Here is an 18,737-nt window from a genome sequence, read left to right on the forward strand (position 1 = left end):
TGTGTATGACTCCCTGTGACCTCATTTGGCAAAGATGGGTAGTTTGTTGTTTTTTTCTCCAGCTCATTTGACAGATGAGGAAACCGAGCCAAACAGGGTTCAGTGACTTGCCTGGGGTCACATAATTGGTAAATGCCTAAGGCTGGATTTGAACTAGGGAAGATGAGTCTTCCTGCCTCCAGGTCCAGCACTCTATCCACAGTGCAACCTAGTTGCCCAAATTGTAAGATCTTGGTTCAAACCTGACTTTCAAACTATGTGGCCCTGGGCAGGTCATTCATATTTTGGAATCTCCATTTCTTCCTCATCTTCATAATATCCCTCACTTACCTTCACCATAAAGCTGTTGGAAGAAACACCTTTGAAAATAGTGAGACATGATAAATAATAAATAATAATAATAATAAATACGTACACTACCAACCAAACAAAGTTGTTACATTATAAGGAAACTTCTCTCAAGACTATAAAACACTCTAGAGCAGTGGTTCCCAAATGTTTTGACCTACCACCGCCTTTCCAGAAAAAATATTACTTAGCCCTCTGGAAATTAATTTTTTTTTCATTTTAATAGCAATTAATAGGAAAGATAAATGCACCTGTGGCCATCCTGGATCGCTGTAGCGCCCACTTTGGAAATCACTGCTCTAGAATGTGACCCGTTATTATCTGTCTCAGCTTGAGCATTGCCTCACTAAGTGACTTTGGTTAATTAAATCTCTTCCCCTTTCTGGGTCTCATTTTTCTCCTCTGTAAAATGGAGCTGGGTTAAGTAATCTCTAAGACCCCTTCCAGTGCTAACATTCTATGTTCTAAGTCTTCTAACTAACACTAACATTCTAACATTTTCTGTTCTAAAGTTCCTTTCAACTCTGATCTTCTGTGTTTCAACAAAGCACTTTTCTATGGTCATTTTTGTGTCTGGTATTTTATGTTCTGTTCTTCCTTCACAACTCTGACATTCTATGTTCTTAAACTTTGTCATGGTCCCTTCTAAGGTCACTTTAAACTCTGATATTCTATATTTCTAAGGAACTCTTCCACTATGATATCTGTGTTCTAAAGTTTCTTCTCTGACATGTTCTCTTCTAAGGTCCCTTCTAATTCTGATTCTATCTTTTAAGGACCCTCCCATCTCTGACATTCTATGTTCTAAGATGCCTCCCAGTTCTGATAGTCTTGCTCTAAAGACCTTTCAAACTCTTAACATTCTAGATACTAACATTCTGTTCTATTATACTCCTCCCTCTAACACACATGCAAGGTTCTAGAAGTCTATGATTCTTTGAAATAAGATAAGGGGACAGTTATATGGCTCAGTGGATTGAAAGCCAGGCCTAAAGACAGGTCCTAGATTCAAATCTAGCCTCAGACACTTCCTAGCTGTGTGACCTTGGGCAAGTCATTTAACCCCCATTGCCTAGCCCTTACTGCCCTTCTGCTTTAGAACCAATACACAGTATTGACTCTAAGATGGAAGGTAAGGTTTTTTTAATTTAAAAAAAAAAAGAAAGAAGGAGATGAGATGGTCCCATGTGCCCCTCTCCCCATTTAATCTCTTCTCTCCCCTCTCTGGAAACATTGGGTTACCAATTGTCTTCATTGATCTTGTCAAGGCATGTTATCTAACTCAAGAAGCTTGAGGAGCTCAAACTTGAACGAGAAACAGAAGGGATTAACAGGCAATCTCAAGCAAGCACAACTCATCCTTAGGCAAGAGCTAATGATGGACAGTGGACTCTGCAGCCTGTGTAAGAACTTGATCTTGTCTTTTCTTGGTTTTCTGGGCAACTGCTCTGGAGAACTGTGGGCCCTCTGGCTAGGCTTATCCAGAAAAGATGGGTAGTGACTTTTCTTCCTTTTATTCTTTGAGCTTTAGCCCCCAAATCAGTCCAGGTCAGGAGCCTTATCTAGCAACCAAGGAGGAGCTGCTAGGGTTACCTACTTATAATGGAAACAGATAGTCCATAACACAAAGAATAATGTGGGACCCGAAGACCTGAAATCTGAGTTTGAATCCTACCTGCTAGAATTGCCAGTCTGGGACGGTAGACAAATTGTTTTGCCAGAGCCTCAATTTCCTCATCTGTAAAATTGAAATCCTAGTATCATAATTCTTCCGTATCTCATAGGATTTTGAGGAGGAAGGTGCTTTCTATATCTTTTAGTGTTATAATTATATATTCATATATATGAATATGCAACTAGAGGCAGGGATAGAGATGAGAACTTTGATTACTTGGGTGAATTTGCTATGATGTAAAAAATAGTCTCAGATGGAAGGAGTGGGACTAAGTATGTCCAGATTTTATTTTAGTAGGATCCGCCCTCATCTGTCCCTCTCTGAGTTCCCACTTCATGGCCCTCAGTCTCCAGGAGTGAAAGTTTAGATGAGAGGAAAATACTTTCCCTGTGGTTAACCAGTATAGTCAAATATCATCCTCTTCAAAGAGAATCCTTTGTTTCCTTGTTTGGTCACCACTTATGCCTAATCAAACCTGAGCAACTTTTACCATCTGCTTTCTCCACTCCCATTTCAAGTGCTGCTAAGTGTCACGGAAGGAAGTCACATAATCCTGCTGACTGGGGCCAGTGAGAATTGTTATTATCAAATTTCAACCTGCCCTCTCTTCTCAGATTGATTCACCATTATCTTTCCCAAAGTGATTGTTCTAAACCTTCTCTTCTTTGATAAAACTTCCTATAACTCCCTCCCTCTTGGAGAAGAATCTTTCCTCCTCCTTGATAATAGATACTATTATCTTGAATCCCACCTTTTCACTTTTTCTAAATCTCACAATTCTTCTCCATCATTTTCTCTTTTCTCTTTTCTCCCCTTTGTTCTGGTCTCTAATGAAGAGGTGGTTCTTCTTGCCAACACCAACCTACTATTTGTGGCCTTGATCTCATGTCTTCTCTTTCCTCCCAGTTTCCTCTTTCTCACATTCCTCACCCACCTCTCTATTCTTCAGTTTTTGTCTGTTGGTTCCATCTCTGCTTCCTATAAACATGACCAGGTCTTCCCCAACTTAAAAAATAATAATAATTGAAACTTACTTCCCCTCAAACTGTCCTTCTATAACTCTTTCAAAATTTAATTTAATTCCATGATCCTAGGAAAAACTTGTCTCCCACACACTTCAACACCTGGTAATCTGGTTTTGATTGAGGATACCACCATCCTTCCAGATTGGTCTCCTTAGAATCGTCCTTAACTTCTTCTTGTCTTCAACTCATCCCTTCTTTAATTTCTAACCAATATCTAATTTATTGAGAGGTTTTGTTAGTCCTACCTCAACAACATCTTTCATCTCTATGACCTTGTCCCCCACTAGCCTGGCTGTGACCACCTTATTTCAGACTTTCATTATCTTTGACCTGAACTCTGACAATGACTTCATAATTGGTCTCCTTGCTTTCACTCTCCCCCATCTTTAAACCATCCCCCAGAGTTGCCAAAATCATATTCTTAGAGCATAGCTCTGGCCATATCACTCCTTATTGTCTCTAAGACAATAAGGTAAAAATACAACTACCTTAATTTAGTTTTTAATCATTTTCAGGATCTGACTCCCGCTAATCTTCCAAGATATATTGGAGCATTCCTCTCCTTCACCTTCTCCATTCCAGTCTTCCTTGAATTTAATAGTCTGACTATCATTTTTGTACCTCTACATAAGCTGTTTCCCCTTCCATGATTTGGAATGCCCTTCCTCCTCACTTCTTCCACCAATTTCTACCCAAAGTCTTATTGTTAGTGTGTTTTCCCCTCCTCAGATTATCTTGTACTTAATTATCTGTTTATATATTGTAATCCATTTCCCCAGATAGAGTATAAGATCCCTGAAGGTAAAGACTCTTTTTCATTTCTATCTTCATATTTCTAATGGCTAATAGTGCCATGTACATAATAGACAATTGGTGAATGTTTGTTTAATTGCATTAACAACCCATTTCTGAATCAGTGAACCAGAATAAGCTGACCATGTTGGTGGTTTCATTATCAGTTCTCAAAGTGTAGACTGGGAGCCCTGGAGGTTGTCAAGATTTACAGGAGATGCCCATGAAGTCAAAAGTAGTTTCCCAATAATATTAATACACTACAGATTAACAATAAGGAATGTGCTTGAGCCAGCATCTACCAATTTGCTAGATTCATAGTGGCATTTTTGGTGTGAGCATTTCCACCTTGTGTGAAAGAGAATTTAAACTCCTTTTGTTTATTTTAACAATCAATCAAGAACTTGGAGTCCTCCACCTTTCACACTTAGTTAATCATTAACACTTAGTAAGAACCTTTTACTAGAAAAGGAAGTTCATACCCTAAAAGACCATAAACAACTGTGCCCCCCCCCCCCAGCAGTGCTAGGAAGATTGGGAGACTGTGATTGAGAGCTGATGGGTGGAGAAAACTGCATATTAATGGGAGCCTGTTGGACCCTGTGAGTCTTATGTAGTCTTTTGCCTCATGGGCATGAGCTCTGGTGAGGTTCTTTTGTGGCTTCAGATTTTGGCTTTCTGCTTCAGACCTTGGATTCTGGTGAAGATTCAGCTTTCTGCTTTGGAGACTTGGGCTGAAGAGGGATGCTTACTTGTGTATGACTCTTGCCTCCTTGGCATAAGAGATTACCCTTTGTGGCTCAGCCTCTTTGGCATTGATCTTTGGCTATTGAAACTCCTGGGTGGAGACACTCTTCTGGGCTGGTGAGATTTGCATTCGGATTCACATTCGAGGTCTGGAGGCACTCCGATGGGGACTTAGGGTATTTTTGGCTAGGCAATATTTTCTTCCTCCTTCCTACATTTCCCTCTCTTACCATCACTATTTTACACTGATTTCAAGATGTGCCTTTAAGAATAACCTCTAGAACTTGTCCCACAGTGGGTGAATCTGGGACACACAGTATAGAAGAACAGTGAACTGGGCCTAGAGTTGAGAAGGAAAGTTATCTGAATCTGAATTTCCTAAAATGCTTTCAGGAAAATGAAGAGCTTCTTTACAGACTCCAAGCTTCCTATAACAGCAAAAACCCCTCCTTTCAATACAAACATTTTATTAGTGCTACTGCAAAGCAGCAAGACAGATTATCACTGCCTCTGAAGAGCTAGAGATAAGCATCATCCAGGAGACAAGAGAGATATGCAATTGTAAGTAAAAGATGAAGGAAAGGAGAGAGGAAGAGGAGGGGAAAGAAGGAAGAGGAAGAGGAGGAAGAAAGGGAAAGAAAAAAGAGGAGAAAAAAGGAGGAAAAGAAGGAAGAAGAAGAGAAAGAAAAAAGGAGGCTGGGCCACCTAGGTGGTTCAGTGCACAGAGATCCAGTTCTGGAGACTGAAGGTCTTGGTTTCATATCTAGCCTCAGACATTTAATCTGGGCAAGTCACTTAACTGCCATTGCCCAGCCCTTATAATTCTAAGCACTATAATTCTAAATTAAAAAAGGAGAGAGAAAGGAGGGGGAGGGAGAGAGACAGAGAGAAAGGAGGGGAAGAGAGAGAAGGAGAATACAAGGAGTGCTTGATGAGTTGATCCTTCGATTCAAATCATCTAACAAAGTTTTGACCTCCTTTGTAGCTGTGAAATAAAGTGATTCCAGGGCCATGTCCACATATTATACTATGTTGGTGAGGATATGGGTGATGGACTATAAGAATACAGTAAAGATGTAGTGCAGAAGCCACCTGGTGAGTGTGGGGACAGAAAAAATCAAGCAATTGTAAATGGTCAGAAAAAGCAGGAAGTGAAGAATCCAGGCACTGGAATGAAGGTTGAGGAATCTGAAGTAATCAGAGGCCAAACCAGGTCATGAGCTGGCAGAAAAGAGGGCGAATGCAAGATATCAGCATTGAGAATACCTTGACATGAACTGATGTTAGCCAGATACAGAATCATAGAATCATGGGATTTGGAGCCAGAGGGGACCTTAGCAAACATCAGACTTCCAAAGCCATGTAGTTCAACCCCTTAATTTTACAGATGAAGAAACTGGAGCCCAGGGGAATAGAACAACTTACCCCAGAGTTACACAGATAGTATCAAAGGTGGGATTTGAAACCACCTCCTCTGACTCCAGAAACAGTGATTTTTCCACTATATCACACAGCCTAAATTCAGTCATTGGAATCCAACCATTAGTCCTTGCCTAAATCCTTCCCTCCTTGACTCACTCTAGTTCCACTCATTTCTTCATCCCCCTATCCAAGAACCAGAGGAAGCAATAGCTCTATCTGCATTCTCAGTTCTTTTTAGAGTAGACCCTTGGACCAAATATACACAGTATTTCTGTGCCTCAGGAAACACAATTTTTAAAGACTTTGATGAATCAGTTCCAAAGATATCTGAAAGAGAGGGAAATATCCAAGTCATGCACAAAATAAATAATTAAATATTAGGATTTATCATTCAAAAAATAAAGACAGAAACCAAGACAACACCAGTAACTACTGACTAATATGTCTACTTTCCCATCTGTATGAGTTTCTTACATTAAAAAGTTATTTAGACATGAAGAGTATCCTTAACAGAAGGGAAAAGAAGGGAACAGACTTCTACATGAAGAGCATCCTTAACAGAAGGCATAAGAGAAGAACAGATTTTGACACAAGAAATTCCACGGCAGGCCACATCTTTACAATCACACAGTTGGTTGAAAAATGTGGAGAATAAAGGATCCTGCTGTTTATTGTTTGTTGACTATTTAAAATTTTTTATTTAGTAAAATAAAACCTCAATTTAAAGGTGCTACTCTGACAAAGGTGCCTTCTATATATATGTCAAAACGATTTTTTGAAAGAGTAGAGATAACTTTGATAAATCTCCAATTACATCAAGCAAAGCATGAAGCTGGGAGCCATATACTCACCAAAAGTGTTCATTACCATCATAGAGAAGGTCTGATGAAGAGTCTTAATTTCAAGAGGAGTTCCCTCTCCACAGTAAGGTCCTCCAAATGCTTTTGTTCATGGACAGTACTGTGTTGATTGTATCAAATCTCAGAATTTTGCAGAACTTTATAAAAGAGATACATAATATAGCTAAAGAATTCAGCTTAATTATCCACACAGGAAATACCAAGTCAATGAAGAATGCCTAATATGTAGTAGGAAAGAGAACTTTTCAGCACTTTCATCATGGACAGAAACTGCAACTGAATCTTGGACTGGGCTCATAGTCAGCCAGGAGGAAGAAATGGTCTGGATTGTGTTTGGAAATTGGTGCAGTGCAGTCTTAAGATGAAGGACCACCTTAAGATGAAAGGACCAGTATTCTCCTAAAGATGCAATATGGCTTCAAGACAAAGAATGCAGGGTGACTCCAGAATTAAAGGGGGTGGAGCCAAGATGGAAGAGTAACCAGGGCAGCAGCCCCTTCATCAAGAAAATCCTTTCCAACCAACAACCAAAAAAGCATGTAACTCTAAAGAATTTTTTATGGAGACAAAGAGCAAGGTGCAGACATAGACAGGGATAGCAAAAGTAAAGGAAACACACACACAAAGTCCAAAAGGAAAATATGGATTGGACACAGAGTCTGGAAGAGCTCAAAAAAGACTTCAAAAGCCAACTAAGAGAGATAGAGGAAAAGTGGGGAAGAAAAATGAAAGTGATGCAAGAAGAAAGGAAAGTAATGCAAGAAGAAATGAAAGTGATGTAAGAAGAAATGGGCCCATTGAAAAAGGAGAACCAAAAACTGACAGAGCAAAACCAGGTCTTAAAAATCAGAATTAAATTAAAAGGTCAATCAAAGAGCAATGGAGAAATGCATGATGGGCATTGATCACGCTACAGTACATTTTACCAAACATGAACTATGTCTGAGAATTGCTGTAAAGAACTATATGAGTGGAAAATAAGGTAGGGGAGACAATTTGGATTTTATAATTTCAGAAAGCATGTTTAAAACATTTTTATGTATGTAATTTGGAAAATAAAATATCTTTAAAGAAGAAAAAGGATTAAAAAAAAAAAGAAAAGTTGGGCTCATTATTAGGTTGGAGGAAAGGTAGGATTCTATGGAAGGATGGATTCTAATCCTGGATCTACAACTTTGTTTACATGTGACTATGAGCAAGTCATTTTAATATCTCTGAACTTCAATTTCCCTAACTGTAAAATGAAGGCAATGGGGGTAGATCTCTAAGGAAAGAGTGAGGGAGAATCAATGGTGGGCCCATGTGCTCTGCTGGTTATCTATACAATGAAGAAATTGCTTACCTATACAAGAATTATGTTATCTATACAAGAGAAATTGCTGGAGGCCATCAAAACTCTACGATCCATTTACAGGAGGAGGACACAGACAAGAAACCATAGATTAGCATGCATGAATTGTGATTGGCATCGTTGGAGGGGGAATAATGCTCATGATGAACAATTAGAGTACAGACCCATCAAGGCATCAAAGCAATGCACTACCCACCCCATAGGCTTGTTGCTGTCAATAAAATGCTTTGTTAGTCTTCATTCACCTTAGAAAGACTTTTTTGTTATTATGGGTTGTAGTTCTGGAAGCAAAGAATTAGGTCTTTCAATGACTGCGAAGACCACTAGATGGCAGGACCGCCATCAAGGTCTTTGTGTTACATGCCTATGAGCTTGTGGTGACCTATATGTAAGCATAAACACGCTTAATTTTTCATTTGATTCCACTAGAGATAACCAATGGAATCTTGCTTCCTCCCCTGCCCTTTTTTGACAGATGGATAGGAAACATCGATATCTCAGGGCTTTTTAAAGTAATTTTTCTCTACTAGCTCTATACTTCCAAATCTTGATTCTCCACATTTAGAGCTGAAAAACTGTAGATTGAGAAAATTCTCAGGATGGTAAGGAAAAGCAATTCTAGGGGGTAGCTGGGTGGCTCAGTGGATTAAGAACCAGATCTAGAGATGGGAAGTCCTGGGTTTAAATCTAGCCTCAGACACATCCTAGCTGTGTGACCCTGGGCAAGTCACTTAACCTCCATTGCCTAGCCCTTACCATTCATCTGCCTTAAAACCAATACTTAGTATGTATCCTAAGACAGAAGGTAAGGGTTAAAAAAAATGAAAAGCAATTCTAGAGATTACAAGAAAAATATATGTGATATCAGTAGGAATCATAGGAATCATTGAACTGGAAGGAACCTTAAAAATAGAGTGTTAGGACATATAACAATAGAATCTAGAATGTTAGAACTAAAAGGAACAATGGAACAAAATGTTTGAACTAGACAGGACCTTGAAACTCATGACTATCAGAGCTATAGGATCCTAAGGAGGAAAAATATATCAGAACTGGCAGGTACCTTAAAAGAGAGAATGTCCAAGCTAGAAAGAGACTTAGAACATAGAATGCCAGAGTTTGTTTTATTTTGTTGTTCTTGGATGATCTGATTTTTTTATTTGAAGATATTTTTTTTCCTAATTACATGTAATAACAATTTTCAATATGCTTTCTAAAAGTATAAGATCCCTTTCCCTCCCCCATTTGGAGATGGTGAGTCATTTTATTTGAATTATACATATATTTGCATGCTAAACTTACTTCCATATTGGTCATTGTTGTAAGACAATATTCATATAAAACCAAAAACCCCGAATAAAACCATAAATAAACTCATGTGGAAGTATGCTTTGATCTGCATCTGACTCTCCACAGTTCTTTTTCTGGAGGTAGACAGCATTCTTTGTCAGAATTCCTTCAGAATTGTCCCAGATCATTGTAGTCCCGAGAGTAGCTAAGCCTTTCACAGTTGTTCATTCCCCAATATCACTGTTACCCTGTGCAATGTTCTCCTGGTTCTGCTTGTTTCTCTCTGTATCAGTTCATGTAGACCTTTCCAGCTTTTCCTGAAATCATCTTGCTTATTGTTTCTTGAAGCTCAACAGTATTCCATCACCATCATACTGAAATGTGTTCCATCATTCCCCAATTGATGGACATCTCAGTTTCCAATATTTTGCCAACACAAAAAGAACTGCTATAAGTATTTTTGTACAAGTAAGTCCTTTCTCCTTTTTTTCTTATCTCTTTGGGATACAGACTCAGTAGTAGTATTACATGATCAAAGGGTACACAATTTAATAGCCCTTTGGGCATAGTTCCAAATTGCTCTCCAGAATGGTTGGATCAGTTCACAACTCTACATATGCAACACAATAATACATAATTTGCCATATCCCCTCTAATATTTATCACTTTCCTTTACTGTCTATTTACACACACCATTTACTAATGGATGTGAGATGGTACCTCTGAGTTGTTTTAATTTGCATTTCTCTTAATCAAGTGATTTAGAACCTTTTAAACCCTTACCCTCCATCTTAGAATCAATACTGTGTATGGTTCCAAGGCAGAAGAGCAGTAAGGGTTAGACAATGGGGTTTAAGTGACTTGCCCAGGGTCACACAGCTGGGAAGTGTCTGAGGCCGGATTTGAACCTAGGACCTCCCATCTCTAGGTCTGGCTCTCAATCCATGAAACCATCCAGCTACTCCTAGAACCCTTTTTCATATGATTATTGGTAGCTTTGATTTCTTTATCTGAAAATAACTTGTTAATATCCTTTGACCATTTGTCAACTTGTATAAAATGTCTTGTATTCAAATTCGACTTAGTTTTCTATAAATTTGAGAAATGAGACCTTTATCAGAAATTTGTTATAAAAATATCTTCCAATATGTTTCCCTTCTAATCTTTATTACATTGGTTTTATTTGTACAAAAGCTTTTTTAATTTATTATAATCAAAATTGTTCATTTGACATCTTTTAATGTTCTCTATCTTTCGTTTGGTCATAAATTCTTCCTAGAAGAGATTTTAAAGCATAGAATGTCACAGCAGGAAGAATCATGGATTTAGGGTTGGACGGAATGTCAGAGGTCATCAGATCCAACCCCTTCATTTTACTAATAGAAGCCAAAGCCCAGAGAAGTTTACTAACACATGGCCCCACAAGTATTAAGTGGGAGATCTACACCTTGTTCCACCCTCCTCAGTTCTGCTCTTTCCCTTGGAATTTAGGAACACAGAAGTTGAGGGCTGGAGGGGCATCAGATGTTTAAACATTGACTGAGAAGCTAAAAGAGACTGCAAAGATCAAGTAGTCTAACTTCTTTTACATTTTGGGAAATCTAGTCACCCTTCTTTCAGTTGTGTCCAACTCTTCATGACCTCCATCTCCAGCTCATTTTATAGATGAGGAACTGAGGCTAACAGGGTGAAGTGACTTGATCAGGGTCACTAATGTCTGAAGCCAGATTTGAACTCAGAAAGATGAGTCTTCCCAACTTAAGGCCCAATACTCTCTTTACTGTGTCACCTAATTGCTCTTTGGAGAAAATGGGAAGGGTTAAATAGATTTTCTTCAGGTCCTTTAATCTAGCTAGTGGAGGAGTTGGGACTAGAACCCATGCCTCCTGACTTCCAATCTAATGCATTTGCCACTGAATCAGACAACTGGCAGGAGGGAGCAACCTTCATTCTCCTCCACCCAATGGAAAGCTCCATTGCTCCAGAGCCAATCTCATATCCTGAGTTCTCACTCCATATGAAGAAGTTAAGAGTCCAACCTCCAACCTCTGGACTCTCTCTCTTAACTTGCTCTGAATGGTCATCTCCCAGAGACATCCCACCATATGCACCTACACACACCCCAAATATGCACACAGGACCTGGAAGACGGACAAAAAGACAGGCTGTCAGCCGGTGGAACTAAATGCAAAGGAAAGTCCAAGCCAGATCCTGGGATGTTGAAGTATTTCCAGCTCTCAGGGCCTTCTCTGGAAGCCTTCCATCATTAGGGACACCTGCCCACTGTTTCTCACCTTCCAGTTGGCAGCCAGAAGGCAGGGAGACCAATTGGGCTATCAAGGGATATTTGGCACCATTCTCTGTCTGTCTGTCTGTCTGTCTGTCTGTCTGTCTGTCTGTCTGTCTCTCTCTCTCTCCCTCCCTCCCTCCCTCCCTCCCTCCTTCTCCCAGACACAGAAACAGACACATTCCTTTCCTAACCACCATATTAACTGTTTCTAAAATTCAAACTAGCTTCCTTGCCACAGAGTTACCTTAGAGCCCCAAGTGCAATAGTTCGGGGCAGGGGGGAGAAACCAACCAGAGGTCAGTGGTTTGCAACAGGACCCTCATGGTGACTGGCTGGGTTGATGAGTTCATACAAGAAAGAGCTTTTGGTTCTTGGCAAGTCTCAGGATGATGCCTTGCAAGTCAGGGCTAAGGGAAAGCTAGGGGGCTCAGTGGATAGAGAGAGAGCCCTGAAGATGGAGGTCCTGGGTTCAAACCTCACCTCAGATACTTCCTAGCTGTGTGACCCCATGCAAGTCACTTAACCCCAATTGCCTAGCCCCCACTGCTCTTCTGTCTTAGAATTGTTACTAAGGCAGAAGGTAGGGGTTTGAAAATTAAATAAATAAATAAAATTTAAAAGTCAGGGCTACCCAGGAGAAAGTGTTGAGCCCATCTTTAAGGTACATCTGTATGATTCCAGGGGGCTGTAAAATGGGTGTGACTTCATTCTTGAAGGGGAGACCCAGGACTTTTAAGTGGGATTCCAGGCTTTCTTTTAGACCTTCAAGTGAGAGTTTAAGTATCTCTGCAGCCTTGGCATTAGCTAGATGTTATGGAGGTAAATTTCCAGGGGTTTAGAGGCAGGCTTATGAAGAGTTAGACATCTCTACCTCAGTTCCCTTCACCAGGGGAGAAACGCTTCCTCCCACATGTTACCCCACTATATCAGCTAAGCCCCATGCCCAAAGCATATATCCTTGCAGTAGACTTCCTGTGGTTTGTGGCTTCTCCTGAGTTTAACATCATTAGTGTAAGGACCTGGGGGACACTTGAGGTTTATAAATTATATTGTGTTCTTCTTGCAATAAGTAATGCCACACTAAGTAATAATAAGATAGGGCACTTAGATATCACCTTCCACTACCAACTCACAGAACATTTCCCAAACACAGATGATAATATTCTAGAAATGAGATGAGGCACTAGAATAAACATAGAATGTTAACACTGATAGGGATCTAAGAACACAGAATGTCAGAGCTGGGAGGACCCTTGGAGCACAGAATATCAGAGATAGGAGAATCCTTAGAACACAGAATACCAGAGCTGGAAGGAGTTTTAGAACAAAGAATGTCAGAGCTGAGAAAACCCTGATAACAAAGAATTTCAGAGCTGGAATGAAACTTAGAGGAGAGATTATTAGAATGAGATAGAACCTTAGAACATGGAATGATCTTTACCTTAGAGATTATCTAGCCTAACTGCAATTTGATATTCTTTGAAGAAAGAGGTAAAAGGGGAAGGGAAAGTGATATGGGGCTCTGGACCCTGGGTGATATTCTGGGTCTCTAGCTCTGACATTCTGTGTTCTAGAGTCACTCTAGCTCTGATGGCTTATTCTTTTTTTAATATTTTCCCATAGTTATATATTTCATGTTCTTTCCCTCTCCCCCAAACCACCCAACCCTCCTTAGCCGACACACAATTCCACTGGGTTTTACATGTATCATTGATCTGATGGCTTGTTCTAAGGTTCCTCCCAGCTCTGGTATTCTATGTCCTAAAGTCCCTTCTAGCTCTGACATTATCTGGGTGAGATGGACCCTAGACATAGGGTGACACTGACTATTTTGAAATCCCTCCAGATGCAATCAGTATCCTTCATCGCTAAAGAAAAATTACTTCTAATTCACTGTTATTAGAACATGAGCTTTGAGTTTTGTCTTCAATAATGGGAAAAAGCTACATTTATCCATGTTTTCTGTTGCCCAGAAGTCATTCGACAAACATGAATTGTTTGCCATTTATTCTAAGCACTGAGCTAAGTGCTGGGAATAATAGATCCATGCAGAAAGAGAAACAGTCCCTTGCCCTCAAGAACCTTCCATTCTAATAGAAGAAGACCATAGATAAAATGGAGCTGAAATGGGAGTTGGGAGTTGGGGTGGCAGGGATAGAGGTATTGAACCCAACAGGAGCATGGTGGAAAAAGTCCTGTGAAGAAGACTCAGCAAGACAGTTCCGCCATTACATTTATCCACACATGAGACCAAGTCTGGGGTGGAGCTTCTCTCAAACTAACAAGGACTCCTTGATGATAGTGCTGATGGGTCCTCCTCACTTTCACCTGAGCTAAGCTAAGAGCTCCCAAATGGACTTCTCCTTTCTCTGATCCATCCTCTACTCAGCTGCTCAAGGGACTTTTTTAAAGATGAGCCAGACCATGTCATGCTCCTATTCTGTCAATGCTAGGGACTGACTCTTGAGTTCTTGGACTGAACCTTTTTGGCATTTAAAGCCTTCCACAGTATGGCCCCAGTCTAGCTTTTCAGCTCTATTATATATATTTCTCCCTTTCACCATTCTACCCTATAGCCAAAGACAGCTTTTCGGCTATTCTTTTCCCATAACTGTCTCTTGTCACTCATGCCCTGGAATAATAAAAATTATTATTATTATTATTATTGTAGGTGGCATTTATTTAGAGCCTTAAGGTTTATAAAGTATAAAACTTTACAAAATATTTCAATAATTCACAAAATATTATCTCATTTGATTCTAAGAGGTAGGTATTAGTAACATCCCCATTTACAGTTGAGGAAACTGAGATAAGCAGAGGTTAAGGGACTTGCTCAGGGACACACAACTAGTGAGTATCTGAGTCTTCCTGACTCTAGTTCTAGCATTCTACTCACCATGGTACCACTTAGCTAGAGGAAGAAGAATTATCATTGGAAGGTGTTAGAAGAGTGCAACAGCTGGTTTATTTAAGGGTGCAAATGCCATGATAGGCTTTATTTAACATGAAGGAATGGATGACATAATAAAACTATAAATGATTTAGCTCCCCTTTTTTATGTAAACGACCTTGGGAAAAAATATGTCCAAATCCTCTGGGAGGGCATCTACATGTTAATGTTTAAGGAATAATATAAACACTGGAAATAAAACTATCCAATACACATCCAGAAATCTATCACTTACATAAAAATGGAACGGGTTTTTAAAGGAAAAGCAAATACTCTCCCCCATCTCTTATAATTCCTTATTTGCTTCAAAACAGTTCAAATGTCACCTTCTACTTGAAACCTGACCCCTCTCAGCAACTCATGCCTCAGCCAGATGGTACAATGGGTAGAGAGTGCTGGGTCTGGAGTCAGGAAGAGCCAAGTTCAAATAGGACTTCAGATACTAACTGTATGACCCTTGGGGAGTCACTTAACTTATATCTTCCTTAGTTTCCTCAACTATAAAATGGAGATAATAGCAATCACCTCCAAGGTTTGTTATGAAGATCAAGTGAGATAATATTTGGAAAATGCTTAGCATGGTACCTGGAATGGTAGGCAGTTACACGCTGCTTCTGTTCCATATTGCCTTATATTTAGTGAGTGTGTGTGTGTGTGTGTGTGTGTGTGTGTGTGTGTGAAGAATGTAAGCTCCAAGAGGACAGGGAAGACTGTCTTTTTTTTTTGCCTGGCGACTTAGTAGGGACTTGAGAAATGTTTATTGATTAACTGACTGACTTCAGAATTGCTTGTTGACTGCTTGATGAAATGGCTCTTCTGGGAAAGAACATGAATCATGTAACCATGGAAAAATATTCAAAATCAATTAATTAAGTAATTAATTTAATTTAAAAAAATGGCTCCTCTGAAGGTGATCCTCTTGGCTTTGGGCTTGGTCTAATGACCCCAATGAGCTCTAACCTAGGAATTTTGAGTGCTTTGTGATTTCTTCCATTTTTGCCAAGTAAGATGAGAAGAATATTGTTTGATCTGAATTGGAATAAATGACACAAAATGGCAGTTGAGTTAGAATTGGAATTCAATTGAATTGAATAGGAGGTAAGGTTTGGGGAGGGGAGAGCGGTGGCAGGAGCAGGGTGAGGCTGGGAGAATGAGATGCAAGAGTTTTACCAGATTATCTCTCTTACAGATATGGACGAAGCCTATTCATCTTGCAGCCCACCTCCTCATGCCAGAACAGAGAAAAACAGCCTTAGGGACCGTGAGTGAACAATTAATTCCATCTACTTCTGTCTCCTCCCATTACTCTATGACCCCTCTGACCGGGACCATATTTGCCCTGCTTGAGGTCCAAGACTCCTTCTGCTCTCCTCTTGTTGCCCTCCCCTACAGGATGGTAGAACACTTGGGTTGCCCAATTCATAGGGTTCCAATGGAAAGAACACTCCTGACATTAGACGACTTGCCTTCTAGCCTCTATGACTTTAGGCAAGTCATTCACTTCTCTAAACTTCATTTTCTGGAAGTCAACATAGACTAGTGGATTTGTTCTATTACCCTCTACCTAAATATATCCTTGGGCAAATCCTCTAACCTCGATGGCTCAGTTTCCTCATCTATTTATAGTTACTTAATCACATAAGAAATATGTTGAAAATTTAAGGCTATATGGGCCTTATTCCAAAAAGATGTGCCAGCTCTTTATTTCATATATCTTCATTTTCCCCAAATGATTTAAATAGTAAAGAAACACAAAAACACCAAAAAAAAAAAAAAAACAACCCAATAACCTCTACTAGATAGGCTTAAAGAATTAGAGTTCTGATTCCCAAAAGAACATCAATGTCTGTACTGGGTGGAATTGTCCTTTGGACCTCTACCTTTACAAGTGCCTCTGTATGCCATTTTTGTTATATCAGTCATTCCCTGCTTGTCTTCCATGGCTCAATTAATCTTGGTATTACCAATACCCAAAATGATCATGATGGGGGCATACAAATCACTTATATTTTATTGAAGTCTGGTACTTCTGTAATGTTGTCCACAAGATATATAATTGCAAAACTCTTACCTTTTCTACAATACTATTGAAAACTTCATCCATTTTCATCCCTATCAGCTCCAAATCTATAACCCTAACTGCAAACAGTCATAGGACCCTCAACTTTCAGACAAAGGTAGGGCAGTGGGATGACTCAGTGGATTGAGAAACAGTCCTAGAGATGGGAAGTCCTGAGTTCAAATATGGCCTTAGACAATTCCTAGCTGTGTGATCCTGGGCAAGTCACTTTACCTCCATTGCCTAGCCCTTACCGCTCTTCTGCCTTGGAACCAATATGCAGTATTGATTTTAAGACAGATGATAAAGGTTAAAAAAAAACTTTCAGAAAAAGAAGAGGGTGTGATATTAGAGCTCAGAAGTGTAGGCCCCCAGGATTGAGTGTTTACCTAATATTTGGCTATCCGGCTACTTTTATAATACAGGGGCTATGTGGGTGGCTGAAGGCAATTAGATGGCATATATAAGGGGCACATGTATGGGGCAGGGTACTGTGAGTACTTGCCTCAAAGTTTGCTTTCGACCATTAAGAAATCACAGTATGCTCTGGATCAACAGTTGTCATGAATAGCTTTCCCCAAATCCATCCCCAATCTGGAGACCTTCATGGCCCCTGGAGGAAAGGGACAGGAGAAGCAATTGAAACAGAACCTTTCCTTTTCATCAACACTCGCCCTGAAAATGTTGAAGAATATGGGGAGACTGTGATATAACAAGGAAAGGCCTGTGCTTCACAAGGAAGGTGTTTTAATGGAATGTGAGGAATCACTATGCCCTTTTTACTCATCTGGAAAATGGAAAGAATACCAGTCCTACAGACCTAAAGGGGATTTACTTAGAGAAGGAGTGGGAAAGTGAGGGACAAATTGGGGGCCTTAGTATTATTCTGGCATTATTATGGAACATGTAGACTTCTCTCTAGCCCTGATTTGTCCAAGACAATGGTTCTTCTGTCAATTCAGAATGATAACCAGGAATTTTCAGGGGTTAGTGAGGTCCTCACTGACCTCCCCTCTATCTCCTGTCAGCTCATAGCCTTGTCCCAGGGAAAACACTCAGCCACATTGTCTCACCTTGCCTTAGCTCTCCACCTAATCTCATCCTGTGTGACCCACATGTGTTCCTTCCCCTACACCTGTCTCATCCTTTGTCCCCTTCATAAGAGGCAATATGGCCTTTATGAGGACATCTGGAGTGACAACTGGGGTACCTGGGTTCTCATCCCAGCTCTGCCACTAATTGGCTATGGTAGTCAAGTCATTTCTCCCTGGACCTCAGTTTCCATATCTTAAAAAGGAATAAGTTGAACCAGATGAACTATGAAGGTCTCTCCCAATTCCAACACCCTATGTTCTAAGGTCCCTTTTGGCTCCAACATTCTCTTCTAAAACTCTACCCAGATCTAATATCACATGTTCTAACCACATAGTATACTTTGTAAGGGTTAAAAATTAAAGGGTTGGACTAAATATTTAAAAATGTGGTTGCCAAAATTATTACTAAAGTCAGAATGACTTTATAGCTATTTAATTATTTATTTATTTAGAGGAAAAGAGGGAAAGTAAGGAAATAAGAGGGAGAGTGGATAATTACTCCAGCCAGGTCCAATTAAGGCAGGACTTCAGAGGCCCCAGCAAAGGGGGCCCAGAAGCAAGTTAAACAAGGGTTTTAGCCACAAGACCTCCTCCAAGACAAGGGGCCTTGCCAGAGGCTAGTACCTCCAGAGAAGCCAGGAAAGGGAGTCAGCCTTTTTCACTCACCCATGTGGTAGTTCTAAGGAAAAATCAAAGAGCAGTCTAAGGTCCCAAATCAGAGCTCCTTCAAGGTCAAGTTTGAAGGTGAAAGAGCTAGTCTCAGGAAGTTCTTGCCACTTTTAAAGACCCTTCCTTCTGTCACTTCCTGTACCTTCCTTCCACTTTACGTGAACC

The 18,737-nt window shown here is 40.0% G+C and overlaps 1 protein-coding gene across 1 annotated transcript in view; it reads left to right on the forward strand.

The window, feature by feature from the left end:
• Positions 1-18,737, forward strand: part of VWA5B1 (von Willebrand factor A domain containing 5B1) — a 74,780-nt gene that overhangs the window by 48,933 nt on the left and 7,110 nt on the right. The window contains exon 14 of the mRNA XM_044668708.1: positions 15,940-16,011. Coding sequence (XP_044524643.1) covers positions 15,940-16,011 — 72 coding nt within the window. The remainder of the gene's footprint in view (positions 1-15,939; positions 16,012-18,737) is intronic.

The sequence above is a fragment of the Gracilinanus agilis genome, chromosome 3 (assembly GCF_016433145.1).
Source record: "Gracilinanus agilis isolate LMUSP501 chromosome 3, AgileGrace, whole genome shotgun sequence".
NCBI lineage: Eukaryota > Metazoa > Chordata > Mammalia > Didelphimorphia > Didelphidae > Gracilinanus > Gracilinanus agilis.